This window comes from Crocodylus siamensis, chromosome 3 (assembly GCF_052110815.1).
Source record: "Crocodylus siamensis isolate JL-2025a chromosome 3, ASM5211081v1, whole genome shotgun sequence".
Classification (NCBI taxonomy): domain Eukaryota; kingdom Metazoa; phylum Chordata; order Crocodylia; family Crocodylidae; genus Crocodylus; species Crocodylus siamensis.
The window spans coordinates 192,269,261-192,286,118 of NC_143397.1; the positions used below are offsets into that span (position 1 = coordinate 192,269,261).

A 16,858-nucleotide genomic window follows, 5' to 3' on the forward strand; every position below is an offset into this window, starting at 1 on the left:
TCCCGTCGTCCAAATCGCTGATTAAGAAATTGAACAGCACAGGCCCCAGGACCGAGCCCTGGGGGACTCCGCTGCCCACTTCCCACGAGGTCAAATATGACCCGTCCACCACCACCCTCTGAGTACGACCCTTGAGCCAACCTGCAATCCATCTGACTGTGTAGGCATCAACGCCACAGTCGCCTAGTTTTTTTAATGAGGATGGGGTGGGAGATGGTGTCAAAGGCCTTGCTGAAGTCTAGAAAGACTACATCCACGGCAACACCTGCATCCATTGCCTTTGTGACCTGATCATAAAAGGCAATCAGGTTGGTCTGACATGACCTGCCCCTAATGAAACCGTGCTGGTTGCCCTTGAACATCATCCCTGAAGCCGGCCCATCACAGATGTGCTCCTCAAGGATCTTCTCAAAGAGTTTCCCAAGGATAGAGGTTAAGACTGATGGGCCTATAGTTGCCCGGGTCCTCTCTCTTCCCTTTTTTGAAGATGGGGACCATGTTAGCTATCTTCCAGTCATCTGGCACCTGGTCCAAGAACCACGAGCGCTCGTAAAGCCATGCCAAGGGCCCTGCAATAACCCCAGCTAGTTCCCTCAACACCCTGGGGTGGAGAGCATCTGGACCCACTGACTTGAACACGTCCAGCCCCTCCAGAAGCTCTCTAACCCGGTCCTCCCCAACCTGAGGTTTGGAGGCGTTCCCCTCGAGTCCATCTGGCATCATAGCCGGGAAGTCCCGGTCCCTGCACAAGCAAACGGAAGTGAAGAATTGGTCAAAGAGTTCTGCTTTCTCCTCCGGTGCAACCACCAGATTGCTCAGCCTACTTTGCAGGGGCCCCACATTACCCGGTGCCTTCTTCGTCCTCCCTATGTATTTGAAAAAGGACTTTTTATTATCCTTGATCTTGGACGCTAGTTCTAGCTCTATGTCTGCCTTAGCTTTCCTGAGAGCCCCTCTACAGGCCCAAGCAGAGGAGGTATACTCCTCTTTGGAGATAGTACCACCCTTCCGCTAGGTGTACACCACCTTTTTGGCAAGCAGGAATTCCCGGACGCCCTTGGTGAGCCAGGGGGGCTTTCGGGCACTCTTGCCCCCCCTTGCTTCTTGTTGGGATGGACGCCCCTTGGGCAATCACATTGGCCAACTCCCTCAGCACCCCTGGGTGCATGTCTGGTCCCATGGACATGTTCTTTCACCACCATCAGGTGCTCACCTCCTCCCCAAACTGCTGCCACGTGGTAGTCTGAGAGTTGACCTTGCCTGTGAAGACTGGGGTGAAAGAGAGAGGCATTGAGTACTTCAGCCTTTTCCACATCATGCTACTAGGTTGCCTCCCCCCATCCAGTGAGGGACTTACACTTTCCCTGATCTTCCTCTTGTCAATGACATACTTGTAAAAACCTCTTACCTTTCATGTTCCTTGCTAACTGCAACTCCAATTATGCTTTGGCCTTCCTGATTTCATCCCTGCATGCCCAAGCAATACTTATATTCCTCCCTAGTTGTTTGGTCAACTTTCCACTTCTTATAAGCTTCCTTTTTGTGTTTTAGCTCACTGAAGAGGTCCTCTGTTAAGCCAAGCTGGTCTTCTGCTATACTAGCTAAGCCTTTTTACCCATCAGTTCCCTGCATCTGCTGTCTCTGTCCTTCCTTTCTTCAGAATCCTAAACTCGAATCATCTCGTGGTCACTGCTGCCCAAGCTGCCATCCACTTTTATGTTCCCCACCAATTCTTCCCTGTTTGTGAGCAGTAGGTCAAGAACAGCATGCCCCCCAGCCGGCCTTTCCAACACTTGCTGCCCTCACCCTTTCCAAAAAGTTCCTGGACTGCCTGTGTATTGCTGTATTGCCCTCCCAGAAGATGTCAGGTTGACTGAAATCCCCCATGAAAACCAGGGCCTGTGATCTGGAAGCTTCCACTAGCAGTTTAAAGAAATCCTCATCCACCACATCCTCCTGGTCTGGTGGTCTATCAGATACCGACCATGACATCCTCCTTGCTGCTCCTCCCTCCGACCATAACCCAGAGACTTTCAACAGGCCTATCTCCAGTTTCATACTGAGGCTCTGACCAATTATACAGCTTTTACATAAAGCCAAACTCCTCCTCCTCGTCTTCTCCCTTGCCTGTCCTTCTTGACCAGTTTATACCCATCCATGACAGTGCTCCAGTCATACAAGCTATTCCACCCATCGCATCATAGTTCCATGACTGCGTGAGGACTTGCAGTTCTTCCTGCTCGCTCCCCAGGCTCCCTGCATTTGAGTACAGACATTGGAGGTAACTAGCCAGTTGCCCTACTTTCTCAGGAAGAATTAAAAGGCCTCTGCTGTTGACCCCTTCTGCTTGTGCTTCCTCCAGGTCATCTACTTCCTCATTTACTTCAGGACTTTGGTCTCCAACCCCTGGCAAACATAGTTTAAAGCCTCCTCATTAGGTTCTATTATACTGATATAATATATTTGGATTTTCAAAAAGTTTTCAATATGGTCCCTCACCAAAGACATTTAAAAAAACTGCATTGCCACAGGATTGAAGAGAAGCTTCTTTCGTGGACTGAGAGCTGGTTAAAAGGCAGGAAGCAAAGTGTAGGGCTAAATAGTTACTTTACAGAATGAGAACAGTTAAAAGTGAGGGACATGAAGGGATCTGTGCTGAGCCCAATTTTATTAAACATTTTCATCAAGGAAATGGAAATGGGGGTGCAGAATGAAATCTCCAAGTTTGCAGATAATACCAAATTATTCCAGGTAATCAAATCCCAAGGTGATGGAAAGGAGCTGCAGAAAGATCTCACCAAGCTAAGAGTGAGCAAAAGTGGTGGAAGGACTTCAGTTATGACAAGTTCAAGGTAATGTATATGGGGAAAAATAACTTGAACTATATGTACACAATATTGGGTTCTGAACTAGCTGTTACAACTCAGGAAAGTCCTTGGCATTATTTTTAGAAAACTACCTACATCAGCTAAACATGCAGGGGTGACCAAAAAAAGCCAGCAAGTTGTTGGATATCATCAAGAGGTGAACTGAAAACAAAATGGAGAATACCATTATGCCATTATACAAATCTATGGTGTGCCCACATCTTGAATACTGCATGCAGTTCTGGTCTCTGCATCTCCAAAAGATGGTAGAAGAATTAAAAAAGGTACACTGAAGGACAACCAAAATGAACAGGAGGAGAGGATTTGCCATACCAGGAGAGACTAAAAAGGCTAGAACTCTTCAATTTGGAAAGGAGAAGGCTGGGGGGGTGGGGGCATGGGACAGGCAGCAGGAGCAGCAAGGAGATGTGGACAACGTGGACGGAAGCATTATTTAGCAAGTCCCAGAATACTAGAATAGTGGTTACCCCTAAAAATGAGGTGACCAATTTAAAACCAACAAGAGAAAGTACTTTTTTATGCAATGAGTAACTAACTTATGGAATTCATTGCAGCAAGAGATGGTAGAAGCAGATAGCATAGCCAGGGTCAAAAAGAGACTAGGAAAATGGACAAATGATAGATCTATTAATAGCTGTTGAACAGAATGATTCGACATTTTCCTCTGGTATCTCTTAACCAATAATGGTGAATGCCAGGCAGGGTAACGAATTGGAGATAGATTACTCCACGGACATGCAGTTCGATGCTCTCCCTCTAAAGCATCCAATCTTATTATAATCAGAGACAGGCTTTTGGGCAGATGGGCCATTGGTCTAGTTCAGTATGGCACTTCCTATGTAGCAGAAAACATCAAGGATTGATTGAATGGAGAGGAAGGAAAGACTATACATTTGTTAAGGTAAGAAAATAACAGAACATGAATTACCTTAGCATTAATAAAACATTTAAGAGTCTAAGTCTCTATTTTCTAAGAGAGGAATTCACTTTACAGCTGAGCAACTGAGGACACCTACTTGACATACGGTTGGAAAACGTGGCCTCATTTTACTATAAATGACATCTTATTTCAAGGACACCACGAGAAATGGAAAGGATGAAAACAGAACATCACCAGCACACAGGAAGGAGGACGTTTACCAAAAGGACTAATCTGTCCAGAAATTCTGAACTGCTCTAATCCCACAATCAAACAAAAAAGTTCTAAGTGTGGATATGGAAGGAAAACTCTCAAGGAAAAAAACTGACTGAGCTGACAGAACATCTCCAGGTTGCATTACTGTTGTCCCTTTTGTGGCATTGGCTATTTCTGATCAAGTCTAAATATATATACTTGAGGACTATGTGCTACTTGTCATCATGGCATCCCCAAGAATGAACATGGACAGGATTTACTAGACATGAGGAGTGAGTTTCTATAACTTCAACTAAAACACCTCCAATAAATAAAGGTCAGCTCAGCTGTATGTTATCCCATGCTATGAAAGCAAAGTCCATTAAGCGCTTCTCACCTTGAAGAGTTAGTAGCAAGTTCATTAACCAGAAAAAAAACCCTCCATACTTTCACTAAAGCACTATTATCTGAGCTTTCATATATAGTTCTAATAATAGAAGAATATCACAAAGTAGCTACAGGCAGCACTGTAACATTCATTTCAGACTTTGCCTCCTCCAACCCAGAATATATTTTTAGACATGTCAGGTCACAACTATTTAATTTTTCTACTTTCTCCCACACATCAAAACAGAATCTAAGCTGTTCCTCCCCATCCCGTAGCCCTTCCCTGAGAAAGGAGAACTTTTAAAAAAACCAAAAACAGTGCACACCTAAATACGTTGCAATATAGAAATACAGCTCATCTCGATCTTGAGGGTTGTAGAATTTTAAGTAGATGTCAGAACAGAGGTCATTTTCTGTGCAAAATACTTCTAGTCCCTTAGAAATTCAAGAAAGAAAAAGATTAAAGTCTAAAATTCAACAATAGCACATTAGTGACTGATTTCAGTTACTGATCTTAGGTTATAGTTGTTCCCATTGAATTTGGCAGCAGTTTTGTCCAAGTATTTTGCTATTTATAAATATTCCTCCCCTGCCCACACAAGAGATTGAAGTCAGTTTAAGGACTCGATATAAAATTTGTCCTATAGGACAGAACCAAAATAAGCCCCTTGGATCCATCAGGCATGTAGCTGGGAAAAAACAAAAAAAACCACCCCCCACAAAAACCAAAAAAAACCCCCAAACACCCCACTCAGCCATCCTTTCCCCCCTAGTTTTGTTAAAAGTAGACTTTCCATTTATATCATGTTAAAAACAGAACTGTGAAAGAATGCAACTAGGACTCCATGGCTAAACTTTGTACCACTTCTTTCCCATTCCTCATAGTCGTATCACATCACACAATGCAATTTCTTCCCTGTTCACTGAAGTTGTATGGCACCTTTCAGCTGACATTTACTGATATAGTTACAATACAAAAGAATATATTGTTTGAAAAGTCATTAGGGATGCCAATGTTTAATAAGCTGACCACGTATTTCAGCTTTCTGAAGCCAGTGAATACACTGTGTAGTCCCAAAGAGACATTATGATAAATGGAAGAAGTTGGCCTTACTTCACTGCAGAACTGCACTACAGATTAAAAGAACATGGGACTACGATTAAGTTTTGATCGCAATTCACACATTAAATAAAAAATGTTAAGCAACTTTTTACCAGCCTTAACACCTGGCTTAGTTTTCAATTACACCAAACTGAAATAATCAATGTAGCCATGAAAGAGGTCCCCTTTATCCTACAGGTAGATAGTCTGCAGTCTCTCTCTGCTTTTGATTTCTACTTTGTCAACACAATGAGAATAAAGACATTCTAAGTGGCAAAAAGAAATGCAGGCCTGTACTTCTAAAATACCTTCCCCCTTCCGCTCTATCAACTAACACCTGCAATTTCAGAGAAAGTCTGACTGGTATTAGCAATGCATATAACTAGAAATAAAAAGCTCCAGCTTACCACTGGCATTAGACCATGACGTCTTTTATAGATGCGACGGACATTGTGCAATGTTATTTGCACCACAGGTTTCTGTAGGATAAAAATTTAGAAAAAGTGCCAAGGCCATTAGTGCTACATAGGTAGTACTACATTAATCGATTTTAGAATTATGAAGGTTTTTCTCTATTGGAGAGATATAACATCTGATATCATTTGCATACATCATTCTCATTCCTCTGCCACTAAAGAAATAGTTACTTTAATAATAACTATTTTGCTATTGCCAGCTGTTTGATCTTAAGGGCAAGTTAAGTGGCAACTCCATTGCTTATTTCTAACCTCTGTCCTAAAAGACACTAGTCAGAGATATGGTAGACAAATTGAGGAAATTGCCAGAATATGGAAAGAGTCAGCTTCCTAGCTAGTTATACCACCTTATGGACAAACATGAAATAGCATTTCTAATGTAAAACACCAGATGGCAGTGGATCATACATACTTCATCATTCTGCATTCACAATATACCCAAGATCTGTTATAAATCTCATTCTAAGCTTACAATAGTGCTTGTCCTCTACACTGTATGTGAAGAGACTATGCAAATTTGAGGAAAACAGCTATACATTTTTCATCAGCATCCAAGAAGATTTAACCTGGCTCTTTATCATGTGTTCTTATAGCGAGTTTTCTTATGAGGAATAAGTTATATTTTTCATAGGAGAGCAGGATGGAGAAGCCATACATGTATTTCCTAGCTAATTACTTACTGGATACCCATTCAGAGGTTGGAAATACAGGTTTGCATCAGTGACACACACATGACCTGGATTAGTCACTAATGGCGTCACCATTTCTGCTTCACATTCCATATGTAACGTTTCAGAAATGCTCTGAAATCTATAAGAAAGCAGGAATAAGTTTACCAGTCTTTGTTCCTGCTTAACTGAAATGGTCTTTTAAACTGCTCTAGAAATATTTTTATGAGCACTTTACTGAATACCTAAAAAAAAAAAAAAAAAAAAGTACCCTGAGAATATTTAACAAAGTTCTTTCCTCACAGTTATTTTTCCTTCTGTTGAGCACAAAATTCTTATACCTCTCTACAATACTCCGATGCAGCTATCAAGTCTGTGCACTGGCAGCTCCACACACACACACACACACCATTTCATTTTTCAAAAATTTTACCTTTGTGCCAAACAACTTGTGAATTAAAAAGAAAGACATTTTGAAGTATAAATTGCAAGATTTACCTTGGATACTGGAGGACTTACTATCCTCTATGGCAGGGCTGCCTAACTTCAAAGTGGCTGGGAGTCACATACCCCAGAAGCCACACTAGCAGAGGGTGCACACCTCACGGGCTGCACCAGGGTGACCCAGGCCCACCCGACCCTACCCCCAGGCCACACTCAGACACTCCCCCCCACCCCCCACTAACTTCTGCACCATGTAACCTACCCACCTACTGAACCCATAAACACTCCATTCCCCTCTACTGCACAGCACACCCATGAACCCTCTCCCCCCTGCTGTAATGCATGCCTGAGAAGCTTCCCCACTTCCTGCTGCAACTCTTGCCCGTATCTCCTTCTGCATTGCAGGCCCCAGGCTCACCCCCAGCTCCGTATGTTACTTCACTGCCCAGACCCCTGGGCCAGGGGCAGAAAACAGCAGCTGGATGAGGAAGGGAGAGCCCAGAGACTCCAACTGGAGAGCATGTACTGCTGGGCAAGAGCCCAGGAGCCTCAATTTAATACCTCACAGCTGCATGTGGCCCATGCTGAACATAACATGCTACAGTTCTGGGCCACAATGCAAGCCTAAGTAAATGTTCTATATTAAAGTACTTATGCTGTAGTTAATAAGCATTTGCTCAAAGTTAGAATTAATTCTAGCATCTCAAATGAACTAAACGTGCAGTACAAAAGCACAAAAAATAAGTTATTGAAAACATACCTGTTTTTATCAAATGATGTTCTAGCCAAACGTGACTGCAATATAGCAGTTATCTAATGAAAGAAGGGTAAAGTTTTTTATGTTCCTAATTGCAGTTGCATCAACATCAATAAAAGCATGCTCATAGGAGGTGTCAAAAGTTTACCATGGCAGCCTGATCTCCCAGTTCATCCAGATGAGAGGCCCTGTAAAGCTATTTTAGAGAGAAATCAGTGTGGGTGATGAAACAAATACCATATAGGACTAAATCTGTTTTCTGACAATTCAGAAGTCAAGTAAGAGCACAAAGGACACACCGCAGTCTTGCAGACAGAATGCAAAGAGAGGATTCAGTCATTTACTCTAAAGATAGAGATAACCATTTCAAAGTTTTGTTAACAGTTTCTTTACAATCAACTGCTACCAGGAAATGAAAGTTTTTATAAAGGGAAGTGCAAAACAGTTTTTAGAAATATGCCATTTGCTTAGGGTTTTTGAATTAGGGTACTCCAACCTATTTGCTTTCTGAATATAAAACTGTTCAATCTATTTGGTTTGAAGACAGACTCTTGCTGTATTATAAACTGAAGCTAAAAAAAGTGTGTACCTGAAGCAGAGTCTGTATAACATCCTCCACCTTCCCAGCAACATCCAACTGAAAGACGTATTCATTTTTACCCTAATAAAACAAAGTGAAAACAATACTGGATAGAACACTAAAATTAAAGCTAACCAACCCCCCCCCAACAATATATTTTTTAAAGCTGGCAGCATTCCTGAAATATTTTGAATTTCACACTCATGGGAAACTCTGTAAATATACTACATGTATATTTTCTTTGCAATAAATATTCCCTTTGAATTATATTTTGCAAGTTATTCAGTATTTAACAAACGTTTGAAAAGACATTTTCAAAAAATAGCATTAGAAGCAAAGTCTCAAGTACTTATGCATCTAACATAGCAAATGTTTTTTTAAAAAGTGGCAGGACCCATTTTAGAGGATAGTGTAGCTTTGCACAATGCAGAAAAAGGTTTTCAGTCAACAACTGCCTTAAAGGATAAAAGCATACAGATTAACTGCAGTATAGTTCTTTTTTCCTTCAGACATTTTACTTCCTTGTTCAACACCCTAGAAATAGAGGTTTAATTTGAACTAACTTGTCTTTAGGACTGAATAGTATTACATCAAGTGAGTATACACATGCACGTGCTTTTTAATAAAAAATGCAAAAGATTTGAAGAGTAAAATAGGTTTTGAACAATGGAATATGGGTACTAAAAAGTTAACCTCTGCAAACTCAGGGAAAAATAACTGCACAAAACCAGATGATTTTCAGCTCAATGTAATAGTCACAGTTTACAGAAATCTAATAAGTAAAGCAATAATGTAAAGAGAAAGCAAGACACATCTCAAAGAATTTGGATTGGGGAATAAGAAAAAGAGATTTGAGAAAAAATAAGTTCTAGCACGTATGTAACTAGAGGTCCCCTGTGGCAGATTTCAGGACTGTCCCATTGTATTACTATGAATACCTCTGAGAAATCAGGGGGCCTTTTATAGCTATGTATAGGGTGGTGGATTTATAGGCAACAATGACAAAGACCGTTTTCCCAAACACATGGAAACATAATTCAGAACTACTACACAGATTTTAAAAGGGAGATTGGATGAGTGATTTCAAAGTACAGATACCTCAGAGGGCATTTACAAGGTGTACTGCTGTTCATTATAGGAACATGAATTTGTAGGCTGTGTCACTCAATTTTCCTCTTACAAAAGAGAAGACAGAACACTGTGCAACTTAAATTCTTGTACCAGTTTGCTTTTTACTAGCAACTTTAAATAAGAATGCAATTTTTTGGTGTTTGAACCTATGCCCTATTCTTCCAAAGGAAATACAAAAAAGCTTGTTATTTTCTCTTTCATTTCTCTTCACTTGTTCTGGTTTGAACCACTGATTGAGAAGCCTATAAATGTATAAATACTCCTGAAGTTTGCTTCAGTATCAGGTCATGGAAGACTAAGACTTTTGACAAAGTTACCTCAAAAATCTTAATGTCCATCAGATAAAATGGAAAAATTATTCTAAGTGTTTTGATTTTACTCCCATATTCTTCAACACAATAATTAAATAATCTGATTCTTACAAGGATTTTTATGAACTGTACTTTTGTTCTTGAATCGGCAAAAAACCATAAGAAAGGGTTCACTTACTCTTTCAGTTTTGTACGGTGCAATAATGTTTCGTTCTTTAATGAGATGAACCTAAAAAAAGATAATATAATTTGATTTGTGAATTATCATTTGGTGCAATATGTAGATAAAGAATGCAAGTATGTGTGTTCCTGGATGCAAGGAGGGGGGCAGCAGAGGAATGCAGTGGAATTCATGAATTTGGAAGTTGGAAGAAGGAATTACAGTGGCTGGAGGACAGGAATATGAGAAATGCTTTATCACATCCAAAAAGAGACCTATCCCATTCTAGAATGTAGCCACTACTCGATACTACAAGAAACCTAGAACTGGATATGTATAAACCTATCTATAGGTTAAGTTCTTCTTAATTTAAAAGTTATGCTTCTTAATTTAAAAGTTATGTCTTAAAAGTATTAGAACTCATATCTACTCTAAGTCTTTAAATCAAACTGATTTTAAACCAAGCAAAAGCTAAAACACTTTTAGTAGCTGATATACAATTTTTAAGCCTACATAGTAGGTAAATGTCTGAAATTATATGCATTATTTATTCCATTCGATTTCACTTTAACTCCCACAGTAAGAACCGTTAGACAATAGAACAAGATGCCCAGGGAAGTTATAGAATCTCCTTCAATAGAAGTTTTCAAGGCCATGATTTGTGCTGGAAAAAAACCCTTTTTTCCTGGCACAAAAAAAGTGAACATATTACAGGTGTTCAAGCAATTTGTAGGAGAAAAAAGAATGATTCCACACAAACTTTTTTTAAACAACTTTGCTGTTTTCCAGCATACATGTAATGCCTGTTCAGTTATAGGTAGGGAGATGGGTATCCCTCAAGACTTCAACTCTCCCTCCCACCTCCAAGGAAAAGAGAGAGAATGAACAGTTTAGATATCCCACACCCGGGTGCAAGCTGTCAGGTAGCTCTGAAAGGAGCAGACTGCTGCAGATGCTTGAGTAGTCCTGGCTCTCTCCAGCACTGTTCAAACAGCTTCATGGCTCTCCCCACTCCCCATCCTTTGACCAGCACCAGGGAGCTGAGGAACTGCTCAAAGCATGGCACAACTTCCCTTCCCTTCCCTATTCCCCCTGCCTGTTCAGCCAAAGAGCACAGCAGGCAAGCAAAAGGGTGAAGGGATGGGGTTAGGGTTAGGAAATTCCCCCCACCATTGCAAGAGCTCTGGCAAAAACTGGAGCTCTGGCAGTACTACCAGGGGTGATGGGACAAAGAAAGCAGCTCTCTCCTACCAGATATTCACTGACAGGTCTGCCCCCTTTCCTGGAAAGGAAGGCTCTTGATAATTGGGTACTCCTGGGAGGAGAGAACAAAGAAGCAGCCCACTATCACCCCTTGGCTGAAGAGCAGGCCTTTTTGGAGCTAGAATGCCTGTACGCTCCCCCTCGCCACATTTTGTGGCACTGCAAATTCATGACTGTTTGGTGTCTTATCAAGGACAGTAGAGAAGTAGCACATCCTACATCTGTGCAGGGGCTGGACGGGATGACCCCTAAGAACCCCTCCAACAGCATAATTGTAAGTACTACTTATTACAACGCAGATGCAATTCATGGGCATCAGTAAAAAAATGCCTTTGTAAGAAGGTTATTTACAGATGTTCAGTTGCTACCAGAGAATCTCCATCTCCACACAAGCAGCTGTTCAAGCTTTTTCTCACAAAGCAACAAGTGGCCACTCCAGAAGAAAAACAACACTGGAACAAGGAGATTTATTCTCCCAAGACAAACTTTCTGTATACTTTCCCACAGCTTAACACCTCCTAGAGAACAGAGGTAAAAACTCCCATTCCAAGACTGGGGTCACCTGAGGCTGGAGAAGGAACCAAGGCAGCTGCTACCCTTCTCCCATTGACCACCTACTTCTCACACCAGCATTCCCAGTGTGAGAAGCAGGCAGGGGCTTGGCTCCTTCTGTTTGGCTCCCAGCACCTGGCAGCAGATTGCAAAGAGCATTGCAGCCTCTGCCTGCTTTCCACACCAGTCCCCAGGATGAGAAGAGGGCAGGGGTTGCCCTGCTGCTCCCTCTGCTCTGCTCCATAAGACCAGGAGCAGAATGGTGAAGTGGTTGCTCCAGACAGGAGGCTTTGCCTTGCTGCTCCCCTCTCCTCCTGGATCAGTCCCGGATGGGAGAAGAGCTTGGAGAATGGGCTGGGGGCTGTGCCTCGCTGCCTCCCAGTCCAATCCAGGAAAGGAGAAAAGCAACTGCCACTGCTCATTGCCTCTTCTGTTTTCATTACTGTAGTTACACTGGGTAAAAATATCAGCATAACCTCTAAGACTTTTCCAGGGTAAGCAAGGTGCTATTTTTTTATTTATATACATCTATATATTTTACAGTTGCAAGTAAAAGTGAAGCATACACTTATTTCAGCACAAAATAAACTTCTGCATCTTTTACTAAAATATTTACCACTTAGAAATCCACCAGAAAATGACCATAAGATGTTAACTAAATCAGGTGAAAAAAAAAGGTGATTCACCCTGGTCACAAAGGATTTAAAGGAAAGTGTTCCCATTTTTCCTAAAAGAGTTGCTTTTAAAAATTTCAAAATCAACTGTATTTTTAATTAAAGCTACTGTATCTATAGTTTATAGATATTAACCGTAATTAAGACACTCCTGTCAAAATATTACTTGTACTATTTTTAAAATCATCTACCGATTAGTGCTGAACATGCACTAGAGCCCAATGTTTAGACAGTCTTCCCATCTACCTCAATGGCAGGACTTTTTGCAAAACTAACATGTTAAATCCCTATGATAATGAAGTGTTGAAAAACTATAAGACGTAGCAAGACCAAAATTAGTAAGTCTCATAGACAAAAAACACTTAAGAAAAGCATTATTCTTCCTTTCTCAAGTTACTTCTGAAAATATTGTCTTTATTATGAAATTTCCCAATAAAAACTTGTGATGCAGACTCAGCACGGCAAACTATGATCTTTTCAGGTAGGTTTCTTGAAATACTAAATTTGTGTTTCATATAAGGTTGCAGGTGTTTTATGGCTGTTCTTGTTTCCAAGATACTTTAATAACAATAATGGTGAATATCCCCCCTTAACTAACTGTGTCTAATACTGATTTTAGTAAATACTGAACAGAAAAAAATTCTTATTTGCCAAAAAAAATTGGGGACGTCTTACCTGATTTGATGTGATAGAAATCCCTCCAGATATCTCCCTAAAACATAAATATAGTATATTTGAAAAGCAGAATTCAACTTACTAAAACCAAAAAATGTATGCATCTGAACTTCTTAAAATTCACAAACCTTGCAAAATGCTTATTTGCTTCATTGTCTTCTGGTGCTTCTATACTAAGACAGTCTCTCAGTGGTATCTGTAACAAATTATAGAAATACAGTTGATTTTAAAATGCATTTTAAAAGGAAACCAAGATACTACCAGGTTATAAGACCATACAACTTACTTTAATAATAGGGTGGATATTGTCATCAGGTTCAAAAATAACCGACTTGGAACAGATTTTTAGTGAACCTCTTATTTGCCTAGAAATGAAAAGAAAATCATGATGATAATGCCAAATCATTATACAGTATAATGGCAAAATGATTTTAATGAATTTTTAAATAAATACAAGTAGATGGGTTTTCTACCTTTCACCTCTACAGCCTTTGTTTATATGATTAGCTGTATGCTGTTCAAAGTAATATTCTTCCAGATTAAGGAGCAGTAAGGAAAACCTATAAATGAAAAAAAAGTTAAGAAAATATATAAGAAGCTTTCTTCATAAAAGAGAACAGTCTGTGCTATTTTTAATTGAACTACACTGTCAAATGGGCACAATTAAAAGCATTAAAAATGTGCTGGAGCTTCTCTCACTTGAAAATATCTAAAAGTGTTGTATTTACACCTGACATGAAGAAAAAATAAGTTTTCTATCCTACATCTTTTATTAGTTTTTTTCAGGAGTTGAGGTTGTTGGCCTCATACCCCACACAAAAGATGCCTGGCAAAGTACAACAAATGCAGAGAGTCTGCATGATGAAACAAAATAGTAATGGTATGAGACTAATAACATTTGCCACTTCATGGAACATGATTAAAAGTACAACATTCCTACGTAAGAAAAATATATATAAGGACTCCTCATTTTCTCCTGATGGAAGAATTTAAAACCATACTGGCTATGCAGAGAAGGCATACAAGACAAATTTTGGAAACTGAGGCAGAAGGTATCAGACCTTGAGGTAGACCAAGGCAACAATGGCAAGATAACATAAACACTGATCTGGAAGGGCTAGGTGAAGATGTGACAAAATAAAAGGAGATTGAACAGGACAGGAGAAGGCTATAGTCAAAGTGGAAGGCCTGCAAGACCAGGGCCAGATCGTTTTGATTGTTGCGTTGTTTGTAAAACCTTTAACTGGGCCTTCTGTAGAAACAGTAGTGTGCGATGATAACGCATATGCACAAGGCCCCAGCCTTATTCAGTTCAGGCTGGAGTTGATGTACGGATCATTCCAGATTGTACGGTGAAGTCGGTTTCATCTGTGGCAAAAGCTAGAAAGCATCCCGTTAACAAAGGGGGTGGGGAGAAGGAAGAGAGAGGATTATTTTGTGACTAACGCAGTTGAATGTTTCACTAAGAACTGGATCCTACTCTTACTTCTCTGTTCCTTTGGGATGCTGGGCAATTTGCTTAAACCAATATTTTCACAACTGGGGCCAGGTCCTAAAGGATTAAGTGACCTAACATGCCTAAGTTCAAAACTGAGATCTAGGACACCTTCTCTGCAGTTGCCTAGTTCTGGAGGTGCTTAAAAATTCAGTAGTTAAATCTATGACTTTCAAATTCCCTAGATGTCTGGCTACTCAGGATGGGGCAGTGCTGTTCTAGCCTCCCCTACAGTTCCTCTCCAAATGCAAACTCCCCCACAATCCACCCTCAAGCCCCACCCACAAAGGCCCCCACCCACTTATACCATACCACACCACCCCAAACCCCTGCACAAGCATCACTCCCACAAACCCTACACAGGTCCAGCAGGCGTGCATCCCCATGGGACCACAGGTCCAAGGTGGCAGATGCTGTCGCAGGTAGCAACAGGTCACAGCCAGGCAACAGCTCCTACTGCCAGACTGCTGCAGTGGGTAGAAGGTGCAGGGGCCACTCTAGATTAGGGCTGCTTCAACAGTTCAGCTGGCACAAGGTATCTGGGGACACTAGCCCCAACTGGCCAGGCATCAGAAGCCCCTGAGGGTGAGTAGCTCTGAGCTACTCACCAGGGAAGTTCTCTACAGTGCTGGGGCCAGCATAGGTGCTGGCCCCAGTCTCTAGCTCCCCCATCTGAAGGTCCAGGAGGAGCTGGGCAGAGTCAGTTTGCCCCCAGTGGCACAATTTGCCCCACACTAAAGTGTTTGTTCAGACACGTATGCTGAGGCACAAATCCTCAGTACAAGTTTGTGCTGCTGCTATCCGAGCTGCTGCAAGGGCACATTACTGCATGTGTGGATGTGCCCAGAGATTTCAAATAGAAATCCAGAGTTGTGGTCTTTCCCATGTTTTTTTTTGCAACAGAAAAATGCACTATTTTCTATAGCCAAAAAAGGAGTGAAAATTAAAAGCTAGCATATTCTAAGGGGTGGCTTGAGTTTATATTGGGGTGCCTCATGATTGAGAACCGGTATCCTATCTAAGAGAGAAAGGTTTGAATACTGGAGAGGAGGTCAAAGATAGTCTCTGGGCTCAATCTGGCCCATGGAGGCCTGTGAAGCTTCCCAAAGAACTGGAAGTTTGCCACCTAGATGAGCTATAGCAATGTTAATTGCCATTTGTGGAGCTGCAACAATTGATGCTGGTGGTGGGAGGTGTGGCTTCTGCAAAAACTACAGAAGTTGTGACAATTAATACTATCAAATTTCCAGCCCCATTCCAGGCCAAATGACGCTACTCCATGGCACAGAACCAGCTCATGGACTGGCCCCATGCAACTCATTTGCCCCATTGGGCTGGATGAGTTTGCACCCAAGTTTTATTTACTCTACACCAGCGGACAACATATGGGAAAAAAAACCCGAAGAGAAAACAATATACCGAAGTACTCATTAAGAGAACATCCTGTGCACTGGACTCCTGGAAAATAGCCATTAATTACATAATCATAGTGTGTCATAATAATCATAGTGTGGCTATAATCCTATTGGCCTGATCCAAGGTCTATTTAAGTCAATAAAAATATCTCCATTGACTTCAATGTTCTTTAAAGGCCCTAAGTGTCCTTTAATTTAGACCCTTTGGTGCAAGTATATGACCGGAAACACTTGACAGTTATGCTGCCTCCCTATAAACAAAGTTTTTTTAATAGTTACATCCACAAACTAAAGGGTCACCGTTCAATTTTGCTGCTCAAGAATGCTTGATATGAGACAATACAACTTCAGTAATACATACTTCATTTAGCATTTTATTTTGCATATGGAACTGAAAGGAAGAAAACAGCAAGAAAAATGCAAGACATTTTGGAAGCAATATACTTCAAAGCAAAAAACAAAAGGAAAAGCTTGCTGAGGCCATGGACAGGAATGCATTTGAATCGCACCAATTCCACTCCAATTTTGAGCACTCCAAATTCAGTGCCATACAGATTAATTGCACCCCTCCCCCTGCCCCCAGTTCCCCTCCACCCCACCAGAACACTTGTTATAGGCCAGGGGTGATCAGAGTTACTGACCCTGGGAGCAAGAGAACAGGGGAAGGGAGGTGGCTGCTGAGTGACCCAGAGTAGAGGTGATCACCCTCCTACCCTGCACCTCTGAGCCACTCTGGTTTTTCCCACAGGGAGGGAGGAGGGCAGGA

General features: G+C 41.2%; 1 protein-coding gene across 2 annotated transcripts in view; it reads right to left on the bottom strand.

Annotated features, from left to right (window-relative positions):
• Positions 1-16,858, bottom strand: part of NSMAF (neutral sphingomyelinase activation associated factor) — a 59,345-nt gene that overhangs the window by 35,152 nt on the left and 7,335 nt on the right. For both annotated transcript variants that reach the window (XM_090040033.1, XM_090040034.1), the window contains exons 2-12: positions 13,656-13,742; positions 13,469-13,547; positions 13,311-13,378; positions 13,183-13,219; positions 10,037-10,087; positions 8,426-8,497; positions 7,985-8,032; positions 7,840-7,892; positions 6,648-6,777; positions 5,899-5,970; positions 4,716-4,824 (exon numbers count right to left, since the gene is read on the bottom strand). In XM_090040033.1, coding sequence (XP_089896159.1) covers positions 4,716-4,824; positions 5,899-5,970; positions 6,648-6,777; positions 7,840-7,892; positions 7,985-8,032; positions 8,426-8,497; positions 10,037-10,087; positions 13,183-13,219; positions 13,311-13,378; positions 13,469-13,547; positions 13,656-13,742 — 806 coding nt within the window. The remainder of the gene's footprint in view (positions 1-4,715; positions 4,825-5,898; positions 5,971-6,647; positions 6,778-7,839; positions 7,893-7,984; positions 8,033-8,425; positions 8,498-10,036; positions 10,088-13,182; positions 13,220-13,310; positions 13,379-13,468; positions 13,548-13,655; positions 13,743-16,858) is intronic.